The sequence below is a fragment of the Phocoena phocoena genome, chromosome 11 (assembly GCF_963924675.1).
Source record: "Phocoena phocoena chromosome 11, mPhoPho1.1, whole genome shotgun sequence".
NCBI lineage: Eukaryota > Metazoa > Chordata > Mammalia > Artiodactyla > Phocoenidae > Phocoena > Phocoena phocoena.
This window is the reverse complement of record NC_089229.1, coordinates 12,025,348-12,039,069: the sequence shown is the minus strand read 5'-3', so window position 1 is coordinate 12,039,069 and position 13,722 is coordinate 12,025,348. Positions and strand designations below refer to the sequence as shown.

The window sequence follows — 13,722 nt, the reverse complement described above, 5'->3', positions numbered from 1 at the left end:
ACTTAAAACTATATGAAGGAGCTTCCCTGGTGGCGCAGTGGTTGAGAGTCCGCCTGCCGATGCAGGGGACAGGGGTTCGTGCCCCGGTCTGGGAAGATCCCACATGCCACGGAGCGGCTGGGCCCGTAAGCCATGGCCGCTGAGCCTGTGCGTCCGGAGTCTGTGCTCCGCAACGGGAGAGGCCACAACAGTGAGAGGCCCGCGTACCGCAAACAAACAAACAAACTAGCAAACAAACAAAAAACTATATGAGGAATATTAAGGAAAAGGAGTGATGTGCAAGTTGGCTTCAGACACCTCTGGGTTCATTTTTGCCTGGTACCAGCTTCTCTTTAGAATGCCAGTGGGGGGTTACATGAGAGGGTGATGACATTTCTGCACCTGATCATCTTTAAGCAGGACTAGCACGGTGAAAGGATAATGAAGATTTGGCAGGGGAGTGGTAGGGGTAGAGAGACGTGAGAAAAAAAATGGGAGGTAGGAAGATGGAGAGGGAATGAGAGAAGGAAAAAGAAATATAAATAGATCCTGCGGTTTGGTATACGGTCTCTCATAGAACGGCTTAATGACCTAATCTTTGTTTAGAAGAAGGAAAAAGGCAGAATATGTGTCATTCTCTCTCGTACTGTGATGCACTGTCTTCTATATCATCTTAACCCTGTTTACTACTCTAATTGTTTGATAAGAGTATCCTTTGACTGAATTCAAATTTGACCTGGACCTCTGAATTCCATGTTCATTTATACCATGCTAATGGTATTCTGGGTAAATGGAAATCTTCCTTCATTGGGATTTCCCACTGGGATTTCACTGGAGTTAACGAAGGCACCAAGGAGAGACATGCAATGATAAAATTCAAGGTACATTCCCAACTTTGGTGCATGTCTTCTGAGATTTTAATTTGCAATAAGCATATTTATGTTAATCAGACCTTTAAGCTAATGGATACAAGACCGCTGCTGAACATTAACTTAAACATTTATAAATTTTAAGTATTTCCAAACATTAGGTTTGATATCAATTTCATTTCTACATTCCCTTTTTTAGATTTATAGGAATATGGCAAGTAGTAAAAAAAGAAAAATGCACTATTACCCACTGATAGTTAGAGTAGAATTCCATGTGAAAACTTTAATCAATAAATATTTGTTGAATTTTATACATAAATATGCCATTTTATTTTTCTGAAAGATTGGCTCTTTGGTTTAATTATTTTATAACATTGTAACATTGTGCCACTGCTACTCTATAAACATGTGAATGGAAAGAAGAAAAGGCCAATTAACAGATTTCAATGGCTATAAGCAAAGACATTATTCAAGAGAAAATCCATTCATTCGGAATCAATCCAATCCCCCATTCATTATTTTATGTGCTTATAGACATGCCTGTTCATTATGCTGCATAAAAATTTCAAAATCTGGATTCAAATCCTACCGGAGTTGCAAAAGCACAAATGTTCTTCAACTAGACAAATCAAGGGACTCAAAGCCAACATGAACTAAAATGCTGAGAATTCACTAGAAGGCACCTAGCACACTCTTTACAGAATCTCTAACACGGGAGCTGCATGTTTCTAAAGTCTGGCTCCAGTAGGCTTGAATTGTGATTTAGAATAATATTAAAAAATGAACTTTTCCTTTTCTATCAATGACACTATTACTTAAGCACTCCCTTTAAATGCATACAATGGATGCACATTATAATAATGGTATATAAAGGTACACTGTCAACAATATCTTGAATACGTTTAGTTTTGTACACTTTACAAATGTATTTTTACATTGTATTGTATGTGTTTATGTCATTTGACTTTCACAAAACCCAAAGAGAGCGGTAAGATAGGTACCATCTCTGGGACAATGAGTAAGGACTACACTTCCCGGGGCTTCATTTCCTAGATAATAAGCTAGGAGGGTTGGATTTTAATGACTTCTAAAGAAGACTTCTAAAGAAGAGCCTTGTGGTGCCAAAATTCTGCTACTTGACAGAGGTGAAAACAGAATCAGATAGGTTAGGAAACTGGCCCACTGTCACAGAGGAAAATGAAGAGTCAAATCTAGAAGGAGAATTTCTGTCTTCTCAATTCTAGTCAGCAGCTCGTTCTGCTCCACCATTCTCGCTGGATCGAAAGGAAATCTGACATACTCTCCTTCTGATTTAGTTTAAATTGGATTTTTATCAAAATTGCAGAAACTTCTGTTTCTGTGATAGCAGTGAAAAGAAGAAAACAAAAGGTAAAGTGGAAGGTGGTGGTCATCCCAAGATATACCACTAGTAAAGTGAGTAAGAAAAATGCAAATTATGCTGATAAATGCAAATTATGCTGACTTCTATAATCTGTTTGAAAAGCTGGGCTACACATATTTATTGAAGACCTCCCGGGATATACTCAACACTAATACACTTCTACTTGATTTAAGATACTACCAGCACATACTGTCATACTCTAGCAGTTGGTTCAAACTTTTATAAAGCAATAAAAGGGGAGAAACTCCCCTTTTTATTCTAGATAAAATCTTATGCACAACTCTAAAATACACAACAGAGAATGAGGTCCACCAAAGCAGAGCTGTAGGCCTCAAGACCCAGTCCATTCAGTTTTCTTTTTCCCCCCAAGATGGTCCTGTAGAACACAGCTTGCAAAACCACTGTTGTACAACAGATTAAAATTATATCCTACCTCACTTAGGGAGTATGAGTCTAGATTAAATTTGACAACTGAAGCAAAAGTTCTGTTTTTGTTAGACAAAATATTCACAGAAAAATTCCTTCTTCATGAGAAACATTTATAAAACTCACTGTATAACAGGTAGCCACGGAATAGAAAATAGAAAATATGCGCGCGTACCACTCCCCAACACACACACCCCGTGGCTGCTGCCTCTAGACCATTCCTTTAAAAGGAGAACAAGGGGTCAAGAATCATACCAATTATTATGTTCAGATAAGTAAGATCCAGGGGTATCCTGGACAAGCCTAACATATTATAAAGAACTACAGCAGCTACAAAAAGAGGGTGCCCACGGGGGGCCTAACTTGGGTTAATAGGTAACCTCAAATGATGTGTTCGCACAGTATAAAATGAACTTTACGGAGACTATGACACCTTAATAACTAAAAAAACTTAAAAAAAAAGTAATTTATAAAAATTAACTCTCCTAGGTAAAGAAAATACTTCAACGTACACGAAACAAACTGAAATCAAGAAAAAGTCTTTGATGTTTGTGAGAATAAATGACATCTTTCCGAAGATGACTTGTAACCTCTTACCATTTGCATATGGTGTGACCATCTTCTTATTGGTCATTACACGTGCTGTAGCATTATTCACCTACAGATACAAAGTAGAAAGAAGGGGCAGGGAGGAAGTAAACCACATTAGGGAATATGGAGGTGCTCATTCAATAACAAAGTATTCAGTTTAAAATGTAAATTTCAGAGACAATTGATTTAAATAATTAATATAACAATATAAAATATTAATAATAGTATTTTAATTAAAGTGTTCATTAAATGAGGCTAACAAGAGTAAAATGCAGTTTCTTGGTCTCCAAATGGAAAACTAGGACAACTTTACCATCCAGGCCTCCAAAGAAGAAGTACATCTGCAAGTTCTTTGGAGACCTTTTAAACAGAGAAGTCTCTGCATTGAGAAAATATGGAAAAAAGTAATTGGAAACAGCTCTGTGTGCACGTGAACTTTGAAGTTCATTAACAAAACAGAGGCTTGCTACATTGGTCAGGAAATAAATTTATAGGAAGATAGGAAAAAAAATCTGTGGAGTTTACCTGTTCTGATGTTCAGCTTTTTTTATATGCTTGTATGAGATTTTACTGTTTGAGTCAGTAAACAAATATAGGAACTGAGATTCCCATGCTGACAGACTTCAGGACCATTTTGAATTTTCTAGATTATGTGGCCTATTCATTTAAGAAGAAAGTTTTCAAGAGGCCTTTAAATCAGGCACTTAAAAGAATTCAAAAAATAAAGCTTATGTTTCTTTTGTTTTATGGTACTCTCTACCCTCATTACAGAACGGCATAATTAAAGCATTCTCAGTGGTAAGGTAAGTAGATGCTACAAAGATGGTGCTGATGAAGAAAAGATGAATGGAGCTTAGAAGCCAGGATACTGCAGCCCAGTGTCAGAACCAGCCTCAAAGCTCTTGCAAGGAGGGTAAAGCCTTACCATAGAACCTGGTTATATACTATGTTGTCAGGTATATAAAAACAGGCCAGTTTTTAAAAGAATTATAAAACATACAAAATATAATATGTCTTATTTTGCTCTGGGAATTTATATTATGTTAAATTTGAATAGTGATAAATTTGTTACCAAAAAAAAAAAAAACCACATCAATTTTAGGTAGAATTGGAACAAAAAATGTTTTAATAATATGTCTTTCAGGATTTGTATAGTGATGATCTTCCTATGTGAGGAAAAGAGCTGGAAACTCCATTTACTCTAGTTTGACCCACCAAATCATATCAACATTTCACATTTAAAAGAAAGAATGGGATACAACAATGATGAGACTGAGAGCATGCAGTTAAAAAACACACACACACAAATAAAAGAAAGAAAAAAACAATTTTGGAAAGACAGGAGAAAGTGAAGAGCGAGGCTCTCACAGACAAGGATTAGAATGGGGCAAGAGCTTCCACTAGCTGCTAGAGCAGAAAGCACCCAAGCACTTAAAGGAAAAATGGCCAGAACCAATCAGAAACCACCAGTCAGCAAAAGAGACCAATAGCTGCACACAACAGAGAAGGGGTGGGGAAGGACTAGGGCAAAGGGTAGGAAGACAGCTTGGGTAAGGAGAACAAAAAAGAGGGGAAGAGAAGACAGAAAGTCAGGAAGGCTGTCACGGGCAGGAGAGAGAGCTTTCAAGGGCAAAGAAAGAACAGTCATAGCTACAAACAGAGGTCTGGGAAAGAGGAAGAGGAGGAAAGGAAGTGGGGGCAGGAAGTGCATTAATAAAACCAGCCAAACTGGAGTTCAGTAACTCTGAGTAAGATGTGCAAGGGGAAAAAATCATCATGACGTCAGTACTCAAACAGCTCAGACTGCTACAAAACAATGTGTACATCCAAAGTCCAGGCGGCATTACTCAACAGCATTGAAAATAAAAGGGGGAAAGGAAAAGGAAGAGGAGCAAGTCAAATCACATTTTGTAGTGTTAATGTGAGATGGCAGATGGACTTTTTCTTTCTTATTTGTTTGTAATTACATTTTAAAAAAGCTTCTTCTCTAGTGCTTTTGTTTCACTTACCGCCAACGGGCACCATCGCCAGCATTGTGTATAGTTACCATGGAAAGAGTGAGTCAAGTGAAGGGCCCTAAATGCTAAACCATTGGAAAGGGAGGGGGGGAAAAAAAAAGCAAAATATGCAGACATCTTACTCAAGATGGTGGCTTTTATATTTCATACTTTTACAAACTGGGAAAGGGGAAAGGAGCCAGTTAACCTTCACTGCGTTATGAAAAGGGCTGGTGGGCACCAGGTGGCCGACTCACTCACAGTACTAGCACAGTCTACAGGCAGCCACCCAGCCCTCCAGTAACTGCTGAAATTCTAGATAGTAAATATATTTGAAAACCACATTAGTTTTGGATTCTTTCCTCCCCGCCCCCAACCTCTGTGATCTTCTGTTCCTTACTTGTCACACGCATGTGGAGGCGAACTGGCCTCCCAAGAGAGAGGATACTGGCTGGCCCCTTGATTCATTACAGGACTCATTTCTAAATTGGGTAGTTTGTAGACATTTTAAAAGTTAGTTTTATTTTGGCCTGATTAGAGGAATTCAGAGTCTCGCAAACTGAAGCAAAGGAAAAAAATCAAGAGAGTAGAAGGATGAACATTTTGGAGGAAAAAAGTAAATGAAAAACAAATACACATACATTCGCACACAGGTAAATCAAAATTAAAACCCCAAAACAACCAAAAAATGGGAGGGGGGAGAAGGATAGAAGTGTTACTTTTACGCGTTTTAGTGCAAGAAGGTAAAGGACACAGAGACACAAAAACACAAACAAGACAGGGTTCCAAATGTGAAATAAGTGAGGCAATACAGAAAAAGAGAAATAAAAATATAAACCAGAAATTGAATTATTGAAGACATGCACCTCGATTTTACGGCCCTCTACCACGGTGCCGTGTAATTTCTCCCTGGCCCTGTCTGCATCAGCACTATTCTCGAAAGTTACGAACCCGAATCCCTGCATGCAGCGGGAGAAGGGGGAAAACATGCACATCGTTATATTGAAATACTGATCTCTTGGTAAATAGAAAAAAAATATCACAGTATGAAACTGACATCAGCAACAACTCAGCAATACTCTCCCAAAGTCACATTTTTGGTCCATGCATATTTTGTAAAGGGAAATTAAATCCAATAAAAGAATAAAGAACTGTAGTAGTAGTGATAATAATAATAATAATGTAATTAACAACAATAAAAACAATAATAAAATAAAACATAAAGCATGTGAGGCCAGACCAAAATTAAGGTATAGAGTTACTCGGGTCAAACTATTCAACTGAGAATCTGAACATTTTAAAAAATCCTACCTTTCTTATTTCATGCTGCTAACATACATATCCTTTTATATAATACTAAAAATAATTAAATCTATTATTCCCCAGAAACTTCTACACGGAACTTGATATTTAGGTGCAAACCTTGTATAATGAGTTTTTGAGGCGGCCTAATCGTTTTAGCCCCACTTTGCCTGTTGCTTATAGCACCATCAACTTCTCTGGGAACGGTATAATTTAAGATATAGTGTTCATGCTTGATTCTGTGGGTACTGGGTGTGGAAGAGGAGAGCACTCATGTTTGTCTAAGCAAACGAAAATACCAGTAAGCAGTGGTCAATTATGACTTTTCTTCAATGCGAATTTTAAACAACCAGACTGACACTCAAGAGTAAAAATATGTTCAGCTGAATTTCAGAAAATTGCTTACCCAAATTTGCCTAAATTTTGTTGAAGCCTACATCTGCTACTAAATGTATTAGTTTTTTCTATATGCAGAGAGAAAAAGGAATAGTCAAAAAGGCAACAGGAATGAGATCTATGTTAGTGACATCAGTTGCATACTATTTAATAAGAAATGAATACCATAAAACAGCAATACAGTTGCTACTCTGAGTTAGGATTAATTTATTTGTCCATTGTAGACGCTGAAAAACAAACCAACCAACCATGGAGTTTTAATTTATTAAATAGAAAAAGCAGGAGACCGGGAGTTAACCCACTCTACTCCTTGGCTCACATTAAATCTGAAAAGACTGCCTGGGTCATTATCATTCTATCAATTTCAACACCAGCGGGATTTACTATATACTACAGGACTATTTGACAAAGCATTATATCAGTTTCATTCTAGGTGCTCTGTCCTTATCTTTCCACTCTGTAACTATAAAATTTTCTCAAGCTATTTATATCTGTAGAGTGGTAACTTCTCAGAATTTTCTGAGACAGTCCCCATGTCTCAATAGCTTCACTGTCCCTCTAGCATTCTTTGAATATTCCGTTGTAGGATAACCTGAACCTTTACTTTCACTGAAGTTCTGCTTTGCTGCTTATTAATACCATGAGTACTCCTATATATACAAAACATATTTTTAACTGAGATGTTAAATAATGTGCATTGCTCAATAAGATTTTATAAAAGCAACTCCATCATTCTGAAGGATCTGATTTCTCAGCATTTAAGTGACTATATGGTTGGGTGGCAATCCACGGAGGATTCCAATGGATTATCTCTACCTTCAATTTGGATATCTAGAAAGTGAAATGCTAAGCTGACAGAAATTTTAAAAAATATATGTAGCTTAGGACGGAATACTATGGGTAATTTTAATTCAAAATGTTCCTTAAAAATGTACATGTGTTGAAGATATCAATGCGAACACATTTTCAGAAACAAGTTTTGATATCAACGTGTTATAGCCACTTTGACAACTCAAGGTGTACAAGGGCAAGTTACTAATCAATTGTTCCATTTGTCATCTACACTAGCATCTGATGAAGACAGGAAGCCAGCTACCCGATCCTGGAGAATCCTCCAATAGGAAAGTTAAACCTTTTAAAAAAGGTTACAGGGCTTCCCTGGTGGTGCAGTGGTTGAGAGTCCGCCTGCCGATGCAGGGGACACGGGTTCGTGCCCCGGTCCGGGAAGATCCCACATGCCGCGGAGCGGCTGGGCCCGTGAGCCATGGCCGCTGAGCCTGCGCGTCCGGAGCCCGTGCTCCGCAACGGGAGAGGCCACAACAGTGAGAGGCCCGCGTACCACAAAATAAATAAATAAATAAATAAAATAAAAAAAGGTTACAGATAGTGATGAGCTTTTATATCACATTTTGTAAGTTCTATAAGCTGTATTTCAACGGACTGTCACAGCCTTATACATTTTATGCCCTGGGTTAAATTAATAAATTATAAACTAGTGGTTGGACAGCAGATTATGTAGAGGCTAATATACAAGTTTTTAACTTTAGCATTATGACTACACACACCCACATACATACACACATACTTCTGTGTCTTTTAAATGCACCCATGGGGTAGAAAGGATAAATCTGTTCGTTTCCTTTTGAAAGTAAAGACATTGAGCCAATCTGAGGTTAAGTATTCAAGCATCAACAAGGCCCAGAGCACCAACAAGGTCTTCTTCCTTCCACGTAGCTTTTTCCTACAGCTAATGGTGAGAAAACTAGAAATTAAGCTTTGAAACCGAAATTCAGTATTCTATTTACTAAACTATATTAGTCCTACAATTCTTCTAATTTTCTCTTTCAAATCTGATTGCTAAATGTGTTCTATGACCCTTCTTTCTGTAATGTGTTGATGGACCATCTGTGACACAATGGCTGTGTGGTATCATAAGTGCTAGCATCTTACAGTCAGCATATGACGAAGTTTAACATTAAAGTCTGCTTGTGTAAGATTTTTTCAATATAACCAGTATTCTGGAACAAATTTTCACTTTTAAATGCTTTAAAAGTGTTTAAAAGTGTTTTATAAACTAAAGGAAATGCTAATCAAGATATCAAAGACATAAAAATGAAGCAATCTTTTTTTTTTTTTTTTGCGGTACGTGGGCCTCTCACTGCCGCAGCCTCTCCCGCTGTGGAGCACAGGCTCCGGACACGCAGGCTCAGCAGCCATGGCTCACGGGCCCAGCTGCTCCGCGGCATGTGGGATCCTCCTGGACCGGGACACGAACCTATGTCCCCTGCATCGGCAGGCGGACTCTCAACCACTGCGCCACCAGGGAAGCCCCAAAATGAAGCAATCTTTGCAGGCATATTTACTAGCGTGAAGAGGAGACAGAAGGCCTTGTTGATACTTTGGGACTCCTGATAAGAAACACAGAGGTAATAGGATTTCTTTCTTTCCTTCCAAGATAAATAGACCTTGTGTCAGGCAGAATAACAGCCCCCCCCCAAGTTGTCCATGTCCTAATCCCCAGAACCTGTGAATATGTTACCTTACATGGTAAAAGGGATTTTGCAGATGTGATTAAATTAATGATCTTGCGATAGGGAGATTATCCTGGATTATCCAGATGAGCCCAATGTAGTCGCAAAGGTGCTTAGAAGTGAAAGAGGGAAAGAGAGTCAGAATTGGAGAGTGTAGCAGCCTGAGAAAGGCTGGGCTGGCTGTTGCTGGCTCTGAAGATGGAAGGGAGGCCATAGGCCAAGGAATGTGGGCTGCCTCCCGAAGCTGGAAAAGGCATGCAATGGAGCATCCCTTAGAGCCACCTGAAGGAACACAGCCCTCCAACACTTTGATTTTAGCCTAGTGAGACCCGCTTTGGACTTCTGACCTCCAGAACTGTAAGCTAATAAATCTGTGTGGTATTAAGCCACCAAGTTTGTGATAATTTGTTCAGAAGCACTAGGAAATGAATATATATCTCTCAGAATTAAGGTCTGTGATTAGGAAGATGAGAAGCATAACCAGTATTTTTGGAGTACTGTCCTTAAATACTTTTCTCTTGAGTTGAAACTTCAAACAGGTGGTTTTCCATCAACTCAACTTCCTGCTTGCTTATCTGTCACATTTACAACTTGGTTTTAAGAATATTAACTCAAATAAGGCTTGAAAAAAATTTTAATGTACTGTTTCTTCAATAAAATTTAGCACTTTTGAAAATGTGCCAGAAATTGAGCCAAGGATATTCACAGACTCAAAAAGTTACTAATAGGAAAACTCTCTTCCACGAAATTATGTTTAATGTTCCCTTATTCTTGGAAATCTAATTCACATTAATTCTGGTCATTTGGATCTCTTGCCTTGAAAAAAATTTAATACAATTATGTCTACCTAACACATTTTCCTTACAAGAGCTTCAAAATGATCATACAAGGTATCAAAAAGGGAAACATAATAACAGTCTGAATAGCTACAAAGTCAGACCCTTAACAGTACATAGTTCAGGTATGTAAGAAGATAAAAGATAAACAAAAAGTAAACTTTCATTTTTAAATTAAAAAAAATGATGTTGCAACATTTGTCTATACCAGCACTATCCAATAAAAATATAGCATGAGCCACATATATATTTCAAATTTTCTATTAGCTACATTAAAAAAGTGAAATTAATTTCAGTAATGTATTTTATTTAACCCAGTATATAGGACATATTATAATTTCAACATGGCATCATTATGAAACCATTATGAGTGAGATGTTTAATATTCTTTTTGAGCTAAGTCTTTGAAATTGGTGTCTATTTTACACTTAAAGCACATTTCAATCTAGAGATGTGCCACATTTCAAATGGTCAACAGGGTTGCTGCACTGGGCAATGAAGGTCTACACCTTTACACTCTTACCTAAAGTTCTCAGCTCCCAAAGTTCTTCTATGTTAGCAATTTAGATACACCAGTGCTCCATTCACAATTTACCAGCTATCTTAGTTGTCTTTTGGAAATTGAGGGATGCTGTGTTTATCAGGTACATGGTCGTGGTTAAAACTTCTACAGAGCGTGACAAAAATTTTATTATCTGCCTTGACATCCATTTGTCATCAAGGGCACACAGGAGCCGAATAACCGTCACCTTTTTAGTCTGGCCTCAGACTGCAGTAAATAACAAGCAACAGGATGAGCATTGTAAAAATATTTTCAAATTTGTATAATCTTTGAATTTTTCCATCTCAGAAGAATGAGAAGGAAAATTTACCATGTAACTTTTAAGGGAGAAATCAAAACCAGAAGGTTCTCCTGGGTATGGCCAGAACACAGAAATTAAAAAATTAATAAAAGAAAACTGAAACTAAAACCCATAGAATGGTAGCAAAAGAAAATAAACTAAGACTTTTGGAAATACATGCACTGTTAATTCAGTTTTAATAAAGTATAACGAAAAACATTTCATCTCAGCATTACCCATCAAATTTTACTGAAAAGCACAAAGGCCTACTCAGTGCAATTTCAAAGACAGTCTTTTGACTATATTTGGAAAGAAATAATTTCCCTTTGCATAAAATCGAAAGCCAGGGAAATAGGAGAGAAATTACAGCATATTTCTTGTGTCTGAGGAATGGGAATAGAGGTTTCATCTTCCCTACCTCCAGCCTAAACATAAGCTTAACCCAAACCCAGATTCCCATCATTCCAGAAATCCACCTGAGAGAAGTAATGCAAACACATTAACTAAAAATCTGCTAGAAATCTCAATAATTGTTGCTGTGCTCTATTCTGCAGTCCTTTAGAGGACTTAGTAATTGACACTGTGTGAAGAAGAAGAGCTTCTATACATTCAATATTTATAAAACGCGCCCCTTCAAAAGTGACAAGTATACTCAAAGTATGTTGACAAAACTATGGAAAATATAACTGTTAGAATCTTTGTATTTCTTTTTAAAAAAAGCTTGATAATTATCACAAACAAAATGTTATGGGACTGGGTGATAGTGAACAGGATGGTGGAAGGTCTGAATTTCAACAGTGAAATAAACTTTTGAAAACAAGTGCTCAGTTACTAAAAGCGTCTAGCAGACAGTATAAGGTCAAGAGTATTGGCTGTTGAACTAGGTGACCACTGTTTAGTGCTCTGTTTAAGATTCTATGTGAGAATATGTGAGAAAAAAAAGAAAAAAGGAAGGAAATACATGAGAATATTGTGACTATTCCATTTAATGAACTATGTATGTTTACCCCCTTACTTCTCATTAAACGTCATGTTTTCCTTTTATGATGGTTTTTAAAAGGGTGCTTTTTAAAAATTGTTACTCAAAGGATCTATAAGGAGAATGACAATATAATTTATTGTTCAAACTAGGATACTTTGAGGGAAAAAGGGGACATTATTAATTGCTAAGACAACAAGTATAACTGGGACTATCCTGGATAAACCAGGATATATGGCCACTCTCCCTATACACTAACTTCTTATTGTTTGTATTACTACTTTGTCACGACTGGTGAAATTTGGAGAATCAATAATGCTATGCGTCTCTGTTTAATCATTTTCTAGATTCTATATGAGTACATTAGTTAACTTTTTGGAAGGGGTATCATTTTTCATCACATATCATTAATTAAACATTTTCAAAAGGACAGTCTATCTTTGCTTCAGTTAATCACAGAAAACTAAATACAGCTGACTTTATGTTTTTACGAAGGAGTAGGGAGTAAAAAGAACATTTCCAAAAATCACATGAAATAATTTAAATAAATATGTATGTATGTATATGCATGTAAACGAAATAAATTCATTTCATAAAAACCAAATTCAGAATATGAAGGTCAAAGAAGAAAAAAGGAAAATAGTCAACAACAAAGAAACAACTACTTTCTGGAACACAGAAATTCTACTCTCCAGGCAAGGTGGAAAGGTAGACTACCAGCAGGCAGGGAAGGGATGGGCATGCAGCAAGGCAGTGCTCACTTATGTTTTTAAGGGGGTATATTCTCAACCCGGGGCCGATGATCTCATAAAAAATAAGACATGGTAATAAAGAGTTGCTTTTTGTTTCGCAGTCACTTGGTTAAATACTGTTTTACATGTAAGGATTACTTATCTCTAAAAACTTGTCAGTTTTTCCATTATTGCTTCAGAAAAAATTCAATAAAGCTAATTTCTGTACAGAAAAGCACTCTGTTAAAAGACTGAGCAATTCTTAGCTAACCAATAGGACCATGTAAGGCTCCTTTTCTCTGGCTCCTTTCAAGACATGTTGTAATTTTATAGTCAACCCCAGACACAAAAGTAATGAGAAACTAAACTTAATTTACGAAAAGAAAAGTACTCATTAATTTATCTCAGGTGGATCCCAGAAGACGCATCTAGGTTTTGACTCCAAAATAAATCTCTATTAATGAGCCCATTCCAGCTAAGAACTTTAGGTAGCAGTTAAGAAGGGCAAAGGATGAAGACAGGTTTTTGTATCAGTTCTAGAAGGCAGGTCCAAGGCAATTCTGAATTCTGTGCTTTGTTTTAAAAACATTTTCCAATTAGTACACAGTCTGTCTACCCTTCAGCAGCCCAAAGAAAAAAGGGCAGTGAGGACACAGCATCAAGCTGAGAGAGGCAGCATATACTTTTAGATTCCCCAAAGAGAAAAGGAAGGCTTGTGTCATTTTAAAATGGAAATTACAGGGGAGGAGTAATTGAATCGGGTAAATTAAAAATTTTTTGGTAGTAGGCAAATCCTTGAAGTCAATGAAAGAAGCCTTAGAAAGATCAATTTCCTTTGCTT

The 13,722-nt window shown here is 37.1% G+C and overlaps 1 protein-coding gene across 11 annotated transcripts in view; it reads right to left on the bottom strand.

The window, feature by feature from the left end:
• RBFOX2 (RNA binding fox-1 homolog 2) overlaps positions 1-13,722 on the bottom strand; it is a 258,605-nt gene that overhangs the window by 17,536 nt on the left and 227,347 nt on the right. For 9 of the 11 annotated variants that reach the window (XM_065887097.1, XM_065887096.1, XM_065887099.1 and 6 more), the window contains exons 6-7: positions 6,131-6,223; positions 3,274-3,334 (exon numbers count right to left, since the gene is read on the bottom strand). In XM_065887097.1, the coding sequence (XP_065743169.1) occupies positions 3,274-3,334; positions 6,131-6,223 (154 nt within the window). The remainder of the gene's footprint in view (positions 1-3,273; positions 3,335-6,130; positions 6,224-13,722) is intronic. The other 2 variants (XM_065887105.1, XM_065887104.1) reach the window with 1 other exon arrangement.